Raw genomic sequence first — 18287 nt, 5'->3', positions numbered from 1 at the left:
CCAAAAAAAACAGGGCATGCCGTGTCAGAGAGCATATGCAGTGCACTCTAATTAACCATGGAGCGGTATCAGGACTCAGGATTCCAAAAATCATAGGAGACCGAATCACCGCAAGTTCTACAAATCATCATGTATTGAATAAAAAACATGACATCTATTAGAAAACACAAATTATTTGTCTATCCATGTGGTGATGGATGACGCGTTGGGTTATTACCAAGTAAATGATGGCCACTATATGATTGTTTGACTAGGTCTCCACAAAGGTGAAAGGTCCCATGTACACACACACAGAGGAGTACTGTGTTTGTTATATACTCCGGGAGTATACGAGTGCCTATCCCCGATTATACCCACTTCTTCAGCATGATGGTCACACTTCATGGTCTCACTGGATACCTAGTCTATATTGTGTTCATGATGAGGCTGTGGTGTTTGGTGCTCACAGCTGCCATATCCAACTTCCCGAGAGTCAAGGAGAAATACAGATGGTTGGCGGCCTCGGTCACCATTGTCCTCCTCTCCGACATGATGGCCACACTTCTTGGCCACCTCGTCTATATGGTGTGTGCATGAGAGGGGCTTCACTTCTGGTGCTTATCATGGTCCTCTTCCTCTCCAAGGCGGCACTGGTGCGGCACTCTTAGAACGAGTGTCCCACTTGGTTATTCATCATAACCATTGGCGTCGACTTGATGGTGATGGGAATGTGCATGAAGCAATACAGTGTCCCCGACACAATTGACACACTTCTTTGCCTTGCTGGTAATCTTGTTAGCATGATGGCCAAACTACCACTTGAACTTCTGGCGCTGCCCTTTTCTGGCGGCAATGTCGTTTCCGCTGCTCATGGGCATAGGTGTTGTTGCAATATTGCTTATGCAAGCCACACACAATTACCCCAAGTTGATGTTTGCGAGCATCCTTGGTCTCGCCTTCATATCGATGAAAAACATGTTTCAGATGGACATGCCGGTCGACAAATCAGCTCTGATATCTGAATTCTTATCCACCTTGCCTTCCATTTCTTCAGCACAAAATCCACACTCCTTGGGCTCACTAGATTCATAAACGATTACCCATTGTTACTTGGTGCTGAGGTATCGCACCGCTCTATCCTTCGCTATGTTACCGCTGCTGTCCAAGTATATGTCGACGTATGGCAAGTACACCAAGAAGATGATGATCATACACCCAAAGTAAGAATTTATACTTATGATGCTCTAATACAGTTCTTCTCTCTCTCTCTTTTTTTGCTGCAGCAGTAAAAGGTGTGTTAAATAAAACAGTTATAGTGTCATGGGGAAAAAATCATTTTGCACTAGCAGGATCAGTATTTTTCTAGAGATTAATGTCATCATCTTACTTCTCCCTGTTAAACAAGCCGTATGTGTACCTTCATTGTGCGCGTCATATGTGATGTATCTTAACGGGATTTGTACGTATCTTGGTAGTTAGGATAGGAGGATTATCTCTAGCTCATAATTCTATCTCTAGCTAGCTTGGACTCCAAGTTGTAACCTCCCTCCTGTACCTGTACTAGATCTTCTCTCCCGGATGAGATCGATCCTAACTGTACGCGCTACCAGGGCTTCGCACCCCTGCATATAACATGTACGGCGTCCCCTCTCTGCGAGGTAAGACGTTTTCCGCTTCGCACATGGTAGTCAGAGCCTTTCCTTTTCCCATCTAGAGCTTCTGTCAAACCCATCTAGCCTAGCCATGTCTTCCTCCGGCGCCTTCTCACCAAACCTCAACAATCAGGTCACAGAGAAGCTGTCACGCACGAACTACGTGCTATGGCGCACGCAGATCACACCTCAGCTGCGCGGTGCCGGCGTCTTCGGCTACGTCGACGGCACCAACCCGGAGCCGGCCAAGCTCCTCGTCACCGTCAAGGAGGGCAAGGAGACTTCATCGCCCAACCCTCTCCACCCCATATGGGTACGGGAGGACCAGCAGGTCCTTGGCTACCTGCTGAATAACCTCACAAAAGAGGTCCTGGTCACGGTGACCACGGTCACCACGGCGGGCGCGCTCTGGACGACGCTCGCGGCCATGTTCTCGTCACAATCGGCGAGTCGCATCAACAACATACGCACCTCCCTCATCAACACGCAAAAGGGTAACCTCTCGGTTGCCTCCTACTTCGCCGCCATGCGTGGCTATGCCGATGAGCTGGCCGCGGCAGGCAAGCCCATCCAGGACGATGAGCTCCTCTCGTACATCATCCACGGGTTGGGGGCGGACTATCAGCCACTGGTGTCAGCCCTCGACGCCCGTGTTACTCCTGCAACCCTCGACGAGGTCTTCGCCATGCTGTCGAACTTCGACCAGCGCATGGCACAGTTCCATGGATCCGGCGGCGGCTTCAAATCTTCCGCAAATCTGGCGTCGCGTGGCCGGGGTGGTGGCTCCCGCTCACGTGGCTCCCCGCGCTACAAAGGGCGCTCCGGTGGCGGCGGCAACGATCGCGATCACTCTCCTCAGCGCTCGAGTGGTCGAGGTCGCGGGCGCGGGCGCGGTGGTGGAAACGGAACGCGCCCAGAGACTCCGCGGTGCCAAATCTGCGGAAAGCCCGGTCACACAGCAAAGGATTGCTGGTACCGTTATGATGAGGATGAGGACTCTCAAGACGATGACAAGGTAGCTGCTGCCGCTGATGGTTCATACGGTATCGACACCAATTGATACGTCGATAGCGGTGCCACAAACCACATCACGAACGAGCTTGAGAAGGTCACCATGAAGGAAAAATACTGCGGCAAAGATCAAATCCATACTGCTAGCGGAGAAGGTATGGGTATAAGTCATATTGGTCACTCTATATTTCGTACCCCTAATCGAAAACTACACCTTAAGAAAATCTTGCATGTTCCTAGTACCCACAAAAATCTTCTTTCCGTTCATAGAATTGCCCTTGATAATAATGTTTTTCTCGAATTTCATCCTTTTTTCTTCTTGATTAAGGATCAGGTCACCAGGAAAATCCTCTATCGAGGTAGATGTGTTCGAGGGCTCTACCCGTTGATTCCGGAGTTTAGAATATACAATAAACAAGCTTGTGGTGCTATCAAGATTTCGTCCACACGATGGCACGATCGTCTAGGACATGCCTCTTTTTCTTTAGTAGAAAAAATGCTTAGGAAAAATAAGCTCCCGTTTGTTGGTGAGCGTCATGTTGAAACTATTTGTGATTCATGTCAACGAGCTAAAAGTCATCAATTGATGTATCCCATCTCAACTATTGTTTCTACCAAACCTTTGCAACTCATTTTTTCTGATGTTTGGGGTCCAGCCCCTACCTCCGTTGGTAGACACACGTATTACGTCAGTTTTATTGATGACTACAGTAAATTCTCATGGCTCTATCTCTTAAAAAGGAGATCCGATGTGTTTCAAGTTTTCCAAAATTTTCAAGCGCTTGTTGAACGAAAGTTTGATAGCAAGATAGTCGCTGTCCAATCCGATTGGGGAGGGGAATACGAAAAATTAAATTCCTTCTTCCAAAATCTTGGCATCTCACACCACGTATCATGCCCGCATGCTCATCAACAAAACGGTTCTGCCGAGCGCAAACATAGGCACATTGTCGAGGTTGGCCTTACCCTTTTGGCAGGCGCATCCATGCCTCTCAAGTTTTGGGACGAAGCTTTTCTCACAGCTGTTCACATTATCAACATGCTACCTAGTCGTGTCATTAACAATGAAACTCCAGTAGAACGACTTTTTCACACCAAACCAGACTATAAGTCTCTCCGTGTTTTTGGGTGTGCTTGTTGGCCCAACCTTCGTCCCTATAACAACCGCAAACTCATGTTTCGCTCAAAACAGTGCGTCTTCCTAGGGTATAGTGCACAACATAAAGGGGTCAAGTGTCTAGATGTCTCCACTGGCCGTGTCTACATCTCACGAGATGTGGTCTTTGATGAAACAAAATTTCCGTTTGCTGACCTCCATCCCAATGCTGGTGCACTCCTTCGAAAAGAAATCCTTCTTTTGCCCTCTCATCTCACTAGTTTTGATCAAGGGGGACCAAATATTGATGACCTATTTAACCCATCTAATGATGTGCATGAGTTTTGTGTTGATGAAACAGAACGAAGCAGTACGGAAACTACAGAAGCAGACGCAGAAAATGCAGAAAAAACGGCTCATATCGAGCCATATTTCATATGCCCTCCTGAGGGAGACAGATCCGCCTCGGGATCTGCCCAGCTGCAGCGAATCGGATCCTCCTCGGGATCGGTTCCTGCGAACGAGGCAGGTGCAGGCGCCTCGGGATCCTTCCCTGTTGACGGGGCAGCTGCAGCTGCGGGAGAAGACGCAGGCGCGGGCGCGCGCGCGCCGCACTTTCCCCACATGCACGTGACACGCGCGGTTGGACGGATGCGGTCTCGCACCGGTCTCCATGCGGTCGGGCGGACGCGGCCCCGCACCGGTCTCCATCAGCCTGCGGTACGAGGTACTCTACCAACCCCGTGACGTACACGCGGCGTAGCGACGTGCGACGCAGGGAGGGCCCGACCGGCGCGGCGATCCAGGAAGATGCGCCATCATCACGCAATGACGATCTGCATGCACATGCACATGCACCGGCGGGATCTTCTGCGGGGAATTCACGTCCCCTGCTTCAACAGTCAGCCGCAGACAATCCAACAGCATCTTCATTGGGATCCTCTGTGCCACCGATCCTGATGCTTCTCAACCGCGACGTACACGGCTGCAAAAAGGGGTAATTCAACCCGTTAATTACAAGCACATAACCAAGTATGGTATGGTTTGTTCGACAGGTGAACCAGATGAACCCAACACCCTTGAAGCAGCATTGTGTGATGAAAAGTGGAAGAAAGCCATGCATGAAGAGTACATGGCATTGATGAGAAACAAAACATGGCACTTGGTTCCCCCGCAGCAAGGTAAAAATTTGATTGATTGCACGTGGGTTTTCAGGATAAAGAGGAAAGCTGATGGAACCATTGATCGTTACAAGGCTAGATTGGTTGCAAAAGGCTTCAAACAGAGGTACGGCATAGACTATGAGGATACCTTCAGTCCAGTGGTAAAGGCTGCCACTATTCACCTTGTCTTATCTATTGCTGTCTCTAGAGGATGGAGTCTCAGACAGCTCGATGTTCAGAACGCGTTTCTCCATGGTGTTCTAGAAGAGGAAGTGTACATGAAACAACCTCCTGGGTTTGAGAGTAAGAATGCTCCTTCTTATGTGTGCAAGCTTGATAAAGCATTGTATGGGCTAAAGCAAGCTCCAAGGGCGTGGTATGCTCGTCTCTGTCAAAAAATGCAAGCACTTGGTTTTGTTCCGTCCAAGTCTGACACATCATTATTCATCTACAACAAGTCCAACACATGCGTATTTGTTCTCATATATGTTGATGATATTATTGTGACTAGCTCTTCTGATGAAGCAATCACAGGACTTCTTAAGGATTTGAGTGCAGACTTTGCTTTAAAGGATCTTGGTGACTTGCATTATTTTCTTGGGATTGAGGTGAAAAAGCACAAGGATGGACTTGTTCTCTCTCAAGAAAAGTATGCCACTGACTTGGTCAAGAAAGCTGGGCTACAAGGATGCAAACCCTCTCTTACTCCATTGTCCAGCTCAGAAAAGCTATCCCTTACAGAAGGCGAGCCCTTAAGTCAAGAAGACAGCACCAAATACAGGAGTCTGGTAGGAGCCCTTCAGTATCTCACACTTACCAGGCCTGATATTTCTTTTGCTGTTAATAAAGTCTGCCAGTTCCTCCATGCACCTACTAATGTTCATCTGACAGCTGCAAAGCGCATAGTTCGATATGTTAAGCACACTCTGAGCTTAGGACTAAACTTCAGCAAATCACCATTTACTTTAGTCAGTGCATTCTCTGACTCTGATTGGGCAGGTTGTCTTGATGACAGACGTTCCACTGGTGGTTTTGCAGTATTTTTTGGACCTAACTTGATATCATGGTGTGCACGTAAACAGGCAACCGTATCCAGGTCAAGCACAGAGGCATAATACAAGGCATTGGAAAATGCCACAACAGAGATCATATGGGTTCAATCCATGCTGAAGGAACTTGGCATACGAAGTAAACAGGCACCTTGTTTATGGTGTGACAATCTTGGAGCTACGTATCTCTCTGCAAATCCAGTATTTCATGCTAGAACAAAACACATAGAGATAGACTTTCATTTTGTCAGAGAGAGTTGCTCAGAAGCAACTTGATATACGCTTTGTGCATTCCAAAGATCCACTTGCAGATGGATTCACAAAGCCTTTGCCTACAAGAAGCTTTGAAGACTTCAAGCATAATCTCAACTTGATGAAGTTGTGATTAAGGGAGGGTGTTAAACAAGCCGTATGTGTACCTTCATTGTGCGCGTCATATGTGATGTATCTTAACGGGATTTGTACGTATCTTGGTAGTTAGGATAGGAGGTTTATCTCTAGCTCATAATTCTGTCTCTAGCTAGCTTGGACTCCAAGTTGTAACCTCCCTCCTGTACCTGTACGAGATCTTCTCTCCCGGACGAGATCGATCCTAACTGTACGCGCTACCAGGGCTTCGCACCCCTGCATATAACATTTACGGCGTCCCCTCTCTGCGAGGTAAGACGTTTTCCGCTTCGCACACTCCCTTGGTGTCAACATGGGCAGGGCTGCCTAGCACGATAGGTCCGGTCTAAAAGACTGGTGTCTGGGCAGGGCTCATGCCTCCAAGCTAAAAACAAATTATGTGGAGTTTTTTTTTACAAAAATAAGTATGTGAAAAAGTATATTGATTCATTTTATGAGTCCCAGAAAATGATATATTTGATATTCTCAATACAGAAATATGGAAAAAACCAAAGTAGCTAAGGAAAAACATCAAGACATAACATTTTCCATATCAGCTAAGGAAAAACAAAGTAGCTAGAACGGTGTTGTTTCCGACTAAAGAGGACAGTTTATTAATATAGTATCAGTGAGTGATCACCACCAACAAGCAAGGAATACGTGTAAGCAGAAAAAGTAAAGTAGGGGAATCCTCTAAAGGAATGAAGATGTACGTTTGGTCATTTGGGTTCCTCTACACAAAACTGACGATGATATTCAGTGGCCTTGGCTTCTGTTTGCATCTCTTGCTTCCATTCCTGAACTTAGCTTCTGCCATCCTCTTCTCCACAAGCCACAAATATCATGACTACAACGCAACAGATGTCAAGATAACTTACATCTTGTTCTTTTGTACCATGTTGCTGGATTTCCTATTGCTCTTGCTCGGCCATTTGATCGGAGCCTTTGGATATATCAAGGCCCACTATTTTGATGAAGCTTTCCACAGTTGTCTGCTGCAAGAACTATGTTAACATGCATTGTTATATACAACACGCACCAGTAGGATCCTCAATCCCAGTTACAAAGTTGGTTCTTGGATATGTGAGGAATGGGTGGACAGGATACATCCACGACGCCGCCAGCTAGAAGAGGTTCAACAGCCACAAAGGCCAATGGACACTGAACAAGCATCGTCTGGGTCACGGCAAACGGCTCAGGTGGAGTTTGAAGATGTCGTTTGATAGAAGCGTCCTTCTCTGGCACATCGCCATGGACCTCTGCTTTCACCACCAAAACACAACCCCTCATGGCCAAGAGTGCGCCGCTGCAAGCAGAGTGATATCCAACTACATGGCTTACTTGCTCTCCATCCGTCCTGAGATGCTGATGCTCGGAACCAGGAACGGTATCTTCACCGTTGCCTGTGATGATGTCAAACTCATGATGGGACAGTAAGAGGACTTGCACTGCCTGGGACACTGCGGTTATGGCATGCCGAGTCCACAGCCCTGGATCCAGATGATGTCAAACTCACCGTTGCCATGTGAAGATTTTCCTGTGCAAGTCCTCTTACGTTTTTTCCTGAATCATTACTTTGTTTATTGATGATGTTCTGATGCTGGACTTTCTTCCTGGTCATAATGCCTTATGTATCGTTTTGTTTTTTATTTATATGGTCAGTTGATCACTCTATCTCTATTTGTGTATAATAACAATAATACAAATATTCTCCTGGGTTTCTGAGGATGCATGTTGACTACACCATCAAATGAAATGTGTTGCTGTGATTTGCGAGTGCTCAGTCTCAGTACTACGTACTCAGTGTGATTTCTGCAACCCTAAACCCTAAACCCTAAACCCTAAACCCTGTTTAATTTCATCTGTCATTAGTATTCAGTATGCAGTGTGAAGGAGTTTGATGTTGGTCTACTTTTGCCTATCAATAACTAATACTACAAATTAATGTACTGTGTGGTACGCAGATATTTCTGCGTCTAGATTGATTCCTGCTTGTGTTTCTACATACAAGTTGCTGCCTTGGTGCTGCTGTGAGCAGTACTGCATTTCGAGGGCCTTTGTCAAGAAACCGACTCAAATGGCCTAAGTGTTCCCTTTGGGAAGAAAGAGTAAAACTAACATAGGACGTTTCTCAGCTATCCTATGCCCAAATGCTATACCAAGCCATTTCTCTAATCTAATCCTACTGCATCAGAGCTGACTTTATCAAATGGGTGCATCAGAGATGCAAAGTTATTTGCTGGAGAAATAGCACTTCCAGAGTTGAACTAACTGAAGATACTGTAGAAACTGAACCTTGATGAGTTTTTCCCCAAATCTGAGATTATATTTGGCACTAGTCAATTTAACTGCCTCTGCTAGTTTATGTTCAGATAAGACCCAGTAGTCCACATTATAAGTCCGTTTGTTTACTGTCAGTGAAGATGATCAATGAAACTGAGCTGCTGTTTATATTCCCAAATCAGAGCCGAGAACTTTTGTTGCTCAAATTGCCTGAATAAATGGTAGTAATCTCACCACCTCAAGAAAAGTGGTTATCACAACAACAACATGTTCTCCCCTTAGCCCTCGAACTAAACACACAAATGGCTATCTGCAACCACTTAACATTCTACTCAACCAAACAGAAGAAAGAAAATGGCTATCCCTAGCCAGGTGGTTGTGGATGCCCACAACGCAGCAGTCACACACACACAGTTCTCTAGCATTTCATCAGGCATCAGCACACAGTTCTTAGCATTTCTATTCCAGTCTTATCAACACATTGCCGCCACCTCTAGTACACCATAGACTCTTCTGATTACATTACGCACAAGCCACGTTTAATACAGACACATTCACAGATAACTTAGAAGTACCCAAGGAGGTACAGATGACCATTTACAGTCTCTGCTTACCATTCCTCAAAAAATGTCTCTTCCTGGTATCCATTGTTATCTGTGAAAATGGAGATTAAACAAGAAAAGGAGCTTGTCAGTGGCCATCGCAAGAGCATATTGTTATATGACAATAATATTAACGAACATCACTACTACGAAAACGGCTATAGATGAAATGGACACTAATGATGCACTACATGTGTGGTGCGCCATTAGTATATAGCAATGGCGCACCACATACAGGTACGCCATTAGAAATATATTACTAATGGCGCACCTGGTGTGCGGTGCACTATTAGAAGTTTTGAAAAAAAAATAAAAAACAAATTTGTTACTAATGGCGCACCGAGGGTGTGGTGCGTCATTACTAGTTGACATAGTAATGGCGCACCACACCCACAGTGCGCCACTAAAAGTTTTGAAAAAAAAGTAAAAATAAATTAAAAAGCGCACTGTCCACTGGTGCGCCATTACTAATTTTTTCCAAAAAAATTTTAATTTTTTTTTTCAAAACTAGTAATGGCGCACCGTGGGTGTGGTGCACCATTACTAGTTTAACTACTAATGGCGCATCACCCCACAGTGCGCCATTACTAGTTTGTCCGTCTTCCACCGAATGCACCGCCCCTAAGACCGCCTTTTCAGTTTAAAAAAATAAAAAAAAATGATAAAAATGTCAAAAAAATGAAAGAAAATAAGTTTCCCATGTCATATGTGGTCTAGTTGTTGGGAAAATTTACAAATATAAATTTCGACTTTATTTGCAAAATCTCTCTGGAAATTTGTAAAATGGGCATAACTTTTGCATACGAACTCGGATTAAAAAGTTTTATATATGAAAAATCATCTACTCAAAAAGTTACTCGGATTAAAAACTTTTGCATACGAACTCGGATTAATAAGTTTCCCCCATGAACTGGAACCCCGTTAAATATTTTCAAAATCCCCAAAAACCTAACACAAAAAAAGTTACTGGGCTTTCAAGATCTAGAGGCAAAAAAATTAAAAAAAAAAGTTTTGAATTTTTTTTTAATTTTTCTTCAAAAAATGATACTTAATATGACCGGAAAGTTTGAAATATTTTTCAAAATTTCATCATAGTCATGAACATGAACAAAGTCCTAGACATCAACAAGGTATAATAGGATTGATATGCTAGATATATCAATAAGTGCTTGTGAAGTGAGCTGTTGCTGGGGTTGGATAGAACTCTGAAGTTAAGCGTGCTTGGGCTGGAGTAGTGTGAGGATGGGTGACATTTCGGAAAGTTTGACCATGGAGTGCGATTTGACCTGAGATTAAGCATATTAACCCAAGATTAAGCCATAGTGACCTGAGATTAAGAAAAAAAACAAAAAAAATTGAAAAAATTTGATAAAAAAAATTCTGAAATTTTTTTTTGGAAAAAAATTGTTACTAATGACGCACTTCTAGGTGATGCGCCATTAGTATACTAGATACTAATGGCGCACCAGCGGTGCGCCATTAGAATACCAGATTCTAATGGCGCACCACAGATGCGCCATTAGAAAAAAATTCTAGTGGCGTGATGCTAATGGCGCATCGGTAGTGCGCCATTAGTAGGCAAAACCGGTGCGCCATTAGAAGGCCTTTTCCTAGTAGTGCATTAGCAAACAAACCATCTACAAATAAGGAGGACCTGTTCATCTATGGATTGTCTCGACCGTTTGAGGGAACAATGCGCTCACACTCTCGTTGATGAGATCCTGGAAGAAACGTATAGCCTCCTCATCATCCAGATCAAACGAGATTTTCTCCTGGAGCTGATCGGTGCACACCACACGAGGGGAAACAATATGTGACTCTCTTATAAAGTGATCTGCTCTTTGTCACTGAAATGGATGATGTGAGAAAATCAAGAATAGAATCCAAATAGCTAGGAGGTCTCAAACTGTCCTCTAAGAATTATTCTCCTTGTTGCCAAGTCCTTAACCAAGAAAAAATAAGGATAGTTCTATGAGAACATTGTTATCAAGAGTGAAACGATGAACGGAAACAGGATTTTTGAAAGTTTCTGGAACATGCAAGACATCTTTCAAGTGCAAATTTTTCATGGGGTGTTTAACGATTGAACTACCAATATGTGTAATATTCATACCAGAACCGCTTGCCGTGCGAATTTGGTCACCTCCGTTGTACTTCTCCCGCATGGTCAACTTGTCAAGTTCACCCGTGATGTGATTTGTTGATGCACTGTCGGCATACCAATTTGTGTCAACTCCATAGGAGACTGCATGCGCCTCCTTTTCTTCTTGATCATTCTCTTCGTAGCACCACCAGCAGACGCGTGCACCCCCTGGATGATGCTTGAGACATATCTGACACTCTGGGAAGTCATGCTGCTCATGCGCCTGCTATTGTTGCTGCTGCCGAGGGCGTCCTCTGAATCCTCCGCTGCCATTGGAGGGAGAAGGCTGGCGGTCACCACGGTCACCGCGGTCACCACTACGGCCGCGCCCCCTTCCTCCTCGCCCGCGATAGGATCTGTTGCGGGACGAGCCACGGCCTCTGTAGACTGCATTAGCGGATGTATGAAACCCGCCTGAAGACGATTCGCCCAACATCTCCATCCTTTGATCAAAGGCAGAGATCTGAGCAAAGAGATCATCGGCGGTGATGCTGTTCTTGACAGCGCCGGTCGCCGCCACCACGGAGTCGTAGTCGCGGTCCAATCCTGCAAGTATGTAGTCCATCATCTCAGATCAGAGACGGGGCGGCCAGCAGCAGGTAGTTCATCCCCGAGGCTCTTCATCTTCGCCATGTATGCTGAACTAGACATAGTGCCTTTCTTGGTGTTGGTGATCGCAATCCTTAGGTTGGTGATCCGAGACTGCGATTGTGAGGCGAAGAGGTTGTTGATTGTAGTCCAGAGCTCGAAGGTGGAGTCCCTCCCGACGACCTGCGCAAGGATCTCAGGAGACATGGAATTGAGTAGATATGACAGAACCTGTTGATCTTTGGCGATCCAAGTTCCATACAGAGGATTCGACTCTTGGGCCGTGGTTTTGTCCGCCTTTGTGACCTCCACCGTCTTGGGCGGAGCGGCGTCGGAGTTGTCCAAAAGCCCAGTAACCTGCGCTCCTCGCAGAGCTGGGAGAACTTGCGTCTTCCAGAGGATGAAATTCCCTCTCGCAAGCTTTTCTGATGGAGGTGAACCAAGGTTCAGGGCGACGCGGGCTGAGGAAGCCATGACGGCGATCGCGAATATAATCTAGGGTTTTGTTTTTGGTTTGTGGCTAGATGTATGAAAGAGGGGCTCTGATGACCATGTAAAAGTATGAAGCGTTCGTACTCCCACGAGGGGAGCCGCGTGCGTATATATATTGATAGAGCCGAAGGACTTGCCTTGGCGTACAAGGATGAGTACAAGAGTTTGAATACAATAGAAGATAGAGGAAGAGGTTGAGATTACAACGATAATATGATTTGTTCTAACATATACTATATTATATTTAATGGAGGGTAGGGCCCTAACCAAACTTGTGAGGCGACTCCACCATGTCCATGACTGGGCCGAAGTAATCGGCGTAGATGATCTTGACGTTCCGGTACTTGGCCTGGAGTTTGGCCAGCTCAGCCTGCAGCAACGAGTTGTGGTGCATTCCCAGCTCATTGTAAGCTTTCAGACAACCAGTTTTGGAGTCGTATGCTGCTGGTGAGCCATCAGCGAACTTGGTGAGAATCGGCGGTGAACATCCCGACGGGATCACACCTGGAACCACCAGGCTCCGCGCAGCATGTTTGGTGATCAGCCTCTGTTGAACACATCAGCCATTATCTATTTAGCATGCAAGCTTGGTTCAATATATATGCATACATGATACATCTACATGATTTTTTGATGGAATTACCTCGATGGCCATGGATATGGTTGCCACGATATCTGGAACGAAGGACCTGACTTCCTGTACCGTTTTCTTTTGGAAAGAGAAGTGATAGTCGTTGACGCCGAACTCTCCAACGAAGAAGAGGGAACTGCCAAAGAATTCCTTGCACTCTGCATGCAATATCATTGGAGTTCTCATCAAGCATTCACTTCAATAATGACGCCCATGTATGGATAAATTACCTCGCCCTGTGCGGCACAAGTATGGCTTCATGGACTCGAACCACTCAAGCTGCACTCCTAAGCTGGTATTGAGGGGGAACATGCTGGGTGCACCGGGGATATCCCTCCCGTGGTAGAAATCGGCGTCAAGAGTGGTGGCGGCCGCAACGGCGAAATTGGCACCTTGATGGAAGCTACCGTTGTGCACCTGGGTGGCGGGCACATATGGCAAGCCCAAGTTTTCAGCTACAACCAATGTCCCAAAAATACATTAAACACATTGACAAATTAATCTAGCTTCTGGCTAGGACTATGCCTACTCTATTAGTACTATGTACGTACCAATGAAGTCGATGATGATCCGGTCATCGCAGTCTCGTCCACTCGGGCGGCCAAAGAAGGTGCTGCCATAGGGAGGTCGTGTGACGCGATTGAAGATGGAGAACCGCTCAAAGATGACAGGGCCGTTGCCGGTGTCGGCTAAGGAGTCGCCGAAGCTAAAAATAGATTTGTAATGCCGAGCACCGGAGGGTGACGAGATCACCGGCATGGGGGGCGAGAGTTGGAGGATGAGGAAAATCGCACATAGGAGCGTATGCATCTTGAACATGAAAAATAGCACAGAAGTGGTAGGACATGCCACCAGTTCCGAACAGCCATATATAATCACACGAGCCAATGCCCAACAATGATTGATTAGTGTACTGAAACATTAGTGTAGCATTTGGAGCTCTTTTAAGATACTTGTAATAAACCACGATATCTTGGAATAAACCACGATGTGTGCGAGCACGGATTGGACCGGAAGCTAACATAGAGGAGTAGTATAAGTTTAGGTTAGCTCTAAACTACTACGGATATACATGTATCCCCGGCCCTGTTATAGTACAACCTGAAAAAATATAGAAAACCGTGTGCATACTAGTTTACCTGTGCGATCACGCCTGAATAGACCTTTGTAACTGAATATAAGATGTTTTTTGACACTATAACAGCGTCAAAAAACGTTTATAGTGTCAAAAAACATCTTATATTAAGTTATGGAGGGAGTAGTTGTATATGTGCATGTCGGTCTCCCATCGACCTGGCTGTTGGGAAAGTAATCGAGCAACCACATGTGTGTATTGTTGAATGGTACTAGATGGCACCGTCGAGGTCACGGCCTATGCGTGTTTTTGGGTCAGTCCAGGTGGGAACGACGGGAAAGTAATGTGAGCAAACGACCGACTGTGTTGAGAAAAAAAAAATAGCCTAGTCCAGGAAAGTAATGTGAGCAAACGGGAATCCAGGAAACTAGCTGCATGTGCACATGTGACATGGTACATATAACGTGCCCAAGTCCACATGGTTAGGAGAAGACTTGGCTTTCTATTAGACCAAGATATAAAGATAAAGACTTGGTGGTTTTATATATGCACGAAGTCTTCACTAGCAGGTTTTATGCATGTTCGTGGTTGCATTAATTTAGTGATCACAGGCTTGTTCTATGCACGTTGGTCGCTCATACCTATCAATGTCTGTAAAGACTATTGTAGCGAGCATAATTGATCTGTGGACGGTTCGTTTGATTCCCCTCGTTTTTGTTCCCATCCAAATACACTTGGCCATGAAGGTAGAGCATCTTTATCTTCTTGTCCGTATAAACCAAGCTGGGAAGGCTACAGGACACGATCAAAATACATAGACATACATATACCACTGTCAACTCTCAACCTAGATAGACCGAAGAAGAAACAATATGAGTGTTGTAGTGATCAGCAAGTCCCCGCCCGTGCTCATCACGCCATCGGAGGCAATAGTCACCGGTGAGCACATCAATCTCTCATCCTACGACGAGATGTTTGGTGGCAGATCAGTTACAGTGTTCTTCATTTTCGAGTCTCCAATTCAAGATCCGATGGGGACCATTAAAAGGGGATTGTCACAAACACTTGTCCATTACTACCCTATCGCCGGCCGCCTTGCCGCTGGCGACACAGCCGGCGAATTCTTCATCAAATGCACCGGCGAGGGGGTCTCCTTTGTTGCCGCCTCTGCCAACTGCGCCATCAAGGACGTCCCAGAGTTCTGTGACTCGTCGCTGCAAGAAGAGCTCGCCATCTTCCATGCGGCTGAGGGTTTCAGCAACACTGAACCACTAGTGTTGATGCAGGTGACCGTGTTCACTTGTGGCGGGTTCGTCATGGGGGTGACGTGGAACCATGCCGTCGGCGATGGTACCGGGATGGCGCAGTTTATGCAGGCCATCGGAGAGTTGGCCCGCGGGCTGCCGTCGCCGTCCGTCATCCCGGTGAGGTCCAAGAATTCGCTCGTTTTGGACTTGCCTCCATTTTCCACAAACTTTGTTCAATTTTTGGGCATGCTCCAGCCGTCCCCAATGGTGTTCCTCGACATTACTGTCCCATCAAGCTTGGTCAACCGCATCAAAAGCACGTACACCATGAATTACCACCGGCCATGCACTGTGTTCGAGGCAGTTGCCGCGGTCCTGTGGCAGTGCCGAACCCGTGCAATCATGTCCAACCCGTCGGCCCTCGCCGTGCTCACCTTCCCAGCAAACGCGCGAAAGCACGCGGTTGCCAGGGAGGGCTTCTACGGCAACTGCGTCACCGCGCAGCTGGTGACGGCGACCAGTGGCGCCGTGGCGAACGGCGACCTCATGGAGCTAGTGAAGATGATCCAGCATGCCAAGGATCGGGTGCCCGGCCAGTCGAAGATCGACGAGCTGCGGCAGTTGGATGGGTACAATCTTTTCTTCATGTCGTGCTGGCGAAACCTTGGCATGGAGGCGATTGACTTTGGTTTTGGGCCGCCGGCGAGATTGATGGAGTACACCAAGAAAAGGACGACGCTGCCAAGCTGCGCAACGTGCGTCCCTTGCAATGACGAGTACAACGTGCAGTCCATCTGTGTCATACAGGAGCACGCCGACGCTTTCATCCGTGAATTAGCAAAATCCCACCTCACTTATAATCCGCTTTCAGCTTCATCCAAGCTTTGATTTTCTCCCAGATGCATGGAAGGATATGTATCTCTACTTTTATTCCCTCCATTTAATTTGCTTTCTTCAATGATATGTATCCTACTCATTTGTATTGAGAGAACAGTAGTAGAACTTTAGTACTCCTTCCGTCCCAAAATTCTTGTCTTAAATTTGTCTAGATACGGATGTACAAGTCACATTTTAGTATTGGTTACATCCGTATTTAGACAAATATAAAACAAGAAATTTGAGACAGAGAGAGTACATAGTTGTATTAAAGCAGCGACAATTAGTATGGATCGGAGTGAGTAATATGTACTCCTGGATATTCGTTTTGGCAACTAGGTCCAGGTGATCTCGAAATCTGCACCAAGCGCTCTCACGGAGATGCACACTGCCTTTAATTATGAACAATGTTCTCTATTCTTCAATGCTCTGTCCTTTACGAACATTTTTTTTAATGTTCCTGACGCCATGATACCAGTAATTTCAATGTTTTTGTTCAGTGTCGCCATGTATCTATACAACCTTGTAGAATTATTTTCCTTGCAAACCGTAAATGATATAGACAACGCTTCTGCTTCGGTAGACCCCCCTCCCCCGAATACAAGGATGGCTGAGATTGGTCGATACCTCTTCACAACAAAGGACATGATGGTCATATTTTGAAAAAGTGACCGCCCGGCGGCCCGACGGGGATATGTATAGAAATACGTGTTGGTAGTTTTTTTTTCGTGGGACACGCACGTGCCCGCATGCACACGCCGCGGGTATGTGGGAAAAAATTTAAGTAAAAAAATGCCCGACTTCGCTTCTAGGCCCATAGTAAACTATACAATCAACCCAAATCAAGCCCGAAGGCGACTCGGGCGGTCGATTCGGCCCGCAAATGGGCCCAGAAGGGAGGTCCAACGGGGCGGCGGAGACTTTTGGCCGCCCACAGACTACATAAATGTAACACTATTTATCACAAAGCTTTCTTCAGACAGAAATAGAAAGAAAAAAAACTCCTTAAAAAGAGAGTCAGGAAGCAACATCCAAGCTCTACCATAGAAACGCACATTCAAAGGAAGCCAACTGCCCACTTGGTATACGGCAGCAGCTGTGGTATCGTTTCAAAACTATTTTTATTTCCAGGAAGTGCGAGCTCCCCAACCTATTCAAGTTTTATGTCTCAATTCAAGCTCAGCTCGAGTCCTAGTCTAGCCGAGCATCAACCTAAAATTGAGCTCGAAAAGTTTGATAAGTATTAAACTTTCTTTATTTCACATGTGATTAAATGTCATTTTCTTGTAGTGCAGACGCACTTGTTAGAGCTGAACTTGAGCCTACCTCGCCGTCATCCAGCTTACTATTGTTAGAATAAATCTGAGGCCACCATTGATCTATCGAGGACCAAGCAATCACACAAGCACGACACCGAGATTTGTTAATAAGGTTCACCGATATGGCTACATCCCCGGGGCCTGACTACGGGCGCTCCTCCTCACGATACCATTACAATACCGCACCCCGGCCGCCCGGGCGTCGGCACACGCCGCCAGCTCCCCGCGTGCCTGTGCTATTATGTTGGCATAGGTTACATCGTGTGTCTGCCCCCGCTATATAAAAGAGGCCTAGGATACAAGTGTCCTACTAGGACACGACTCCACATCCTATGTAAACACAATACAACTATAAGTCCAAGTGTAACCTATCTTGTACACAATATTCGACACAACCCTAACAAACTCCACCTTGGCGAATATTCTCCATCACCTTGAATTCGTCCATGTGTCAAACTTTCATGTACATTGAACTTGAGCTTATCCCATGAGTGCCGCTGCTACTCCAAAGACTCCATGTGACTCCACCTGCAACTTGTAGTCCCTCCTTTTCTTGACCACAGTCAACACTCGAGCAAAATTAAGTTCCTTGTCACTCTAGTTTGTGCTCCCAACTTTCAGAGTATCAGTCCAATGCCATCACACACTGATCACTGACCTGCGTGAAAGTGAACAACTCACATATTGGGTGTCA

At 46.1% G+C, this 18287-nt stretch overlaps 2 protein-coding genes across 2 annotated transcripts; one reads left to right on the top strand and one right to left on the bottom strand.

Annotated features, from left to right (window-relative positions):
- Window positions 1–12511: 12511 nt before the first annotated feature.
- LOC125555608 (GDSL esterase/lipase At1g28640-like) lies at window positions 12512–13887 on the bottom strand. Its single transcript, XM_048718757.1, has 4 exons — window positions 13628–13887; window positions 13307–13531; window positions 13089–13234; window positions 12512–12992 (listed from the first exon to the last, which is right to left on the bottom strand). Exons 1-4 carry the CDS (start codon window positions 13884–13886, stop codon window positions 12708–12710), a joined length of 915 nt encoding a protein of 304 aa, XP_048574714.1. The 5' UTR covers window position 13887; the 3' UTR covers window positions 12512–12707.
- Window positions 13888–14942: 1055 nt separating this feature from the next.
- Window positions 14943–16581, top strand: LOC125554505 (acyl transferase 15-like). The gene has a single exon (XM_048718223.1). The coding sequence runs from the start codon at window positions 15024–15026 to the stop codon at window positions 16284–16286; it is 1263 nt and encodes a 420-aa protein (XP_048574180.1). The 5' UTR covers window positions 14943–15023; the 3' UTR covers window positions 16287–16581.
- The last annotated feature ends 1706 nt before the right edge of the window (window positions 16582–18287 follow it).

This window comes from Triticum urartu, chromosome 1 (assembly GCF_003073215.2).
Source record: "Triticum urartu cultivar G1812 chromosome 1, Tu2.1, whole genome shotgun sequence".
Lineage (NCBI taxonomy): Eukaryota > Viridiplantae > Streptophyta > Magnoliopsida > Poales > Poaceae > Triticum > Triticum urartu.
Note: the sequence above shows the minus strand (reverse complement) of the source record. Positions and strands in the feature narration are given on the sequence as shown.

Coding starts and splice junctions, on each gene's coding strand:
- LOC125555608 (XM_048718757.1), bottom strand. CDS start 13,886: ATGCATACGCTCCTATGTGCGATTTTCCTCATCCTCCAACTCTCGCCC. Junction 13,532..13,627: donor GATCATCATCGACTTCATTG/GTACGTACATAG, acceptor CATTGGTTGTAG/CTGAAAACTTGGGCTTGCCA. Junction 12,993..13,088: donor CCATATCCATGGCCATCGAG/GTAATTCCATCA, acceptor TGTGTTCAACAG/AGGCTGATCACCAAACATGC.
- LOC125554505 (XM_048718223.1), top strand. CDS start 15,024: ATGAGTGTTGTAGTGATCAGCAAGTCCCCGCCCGTGCTCATCACGCCA.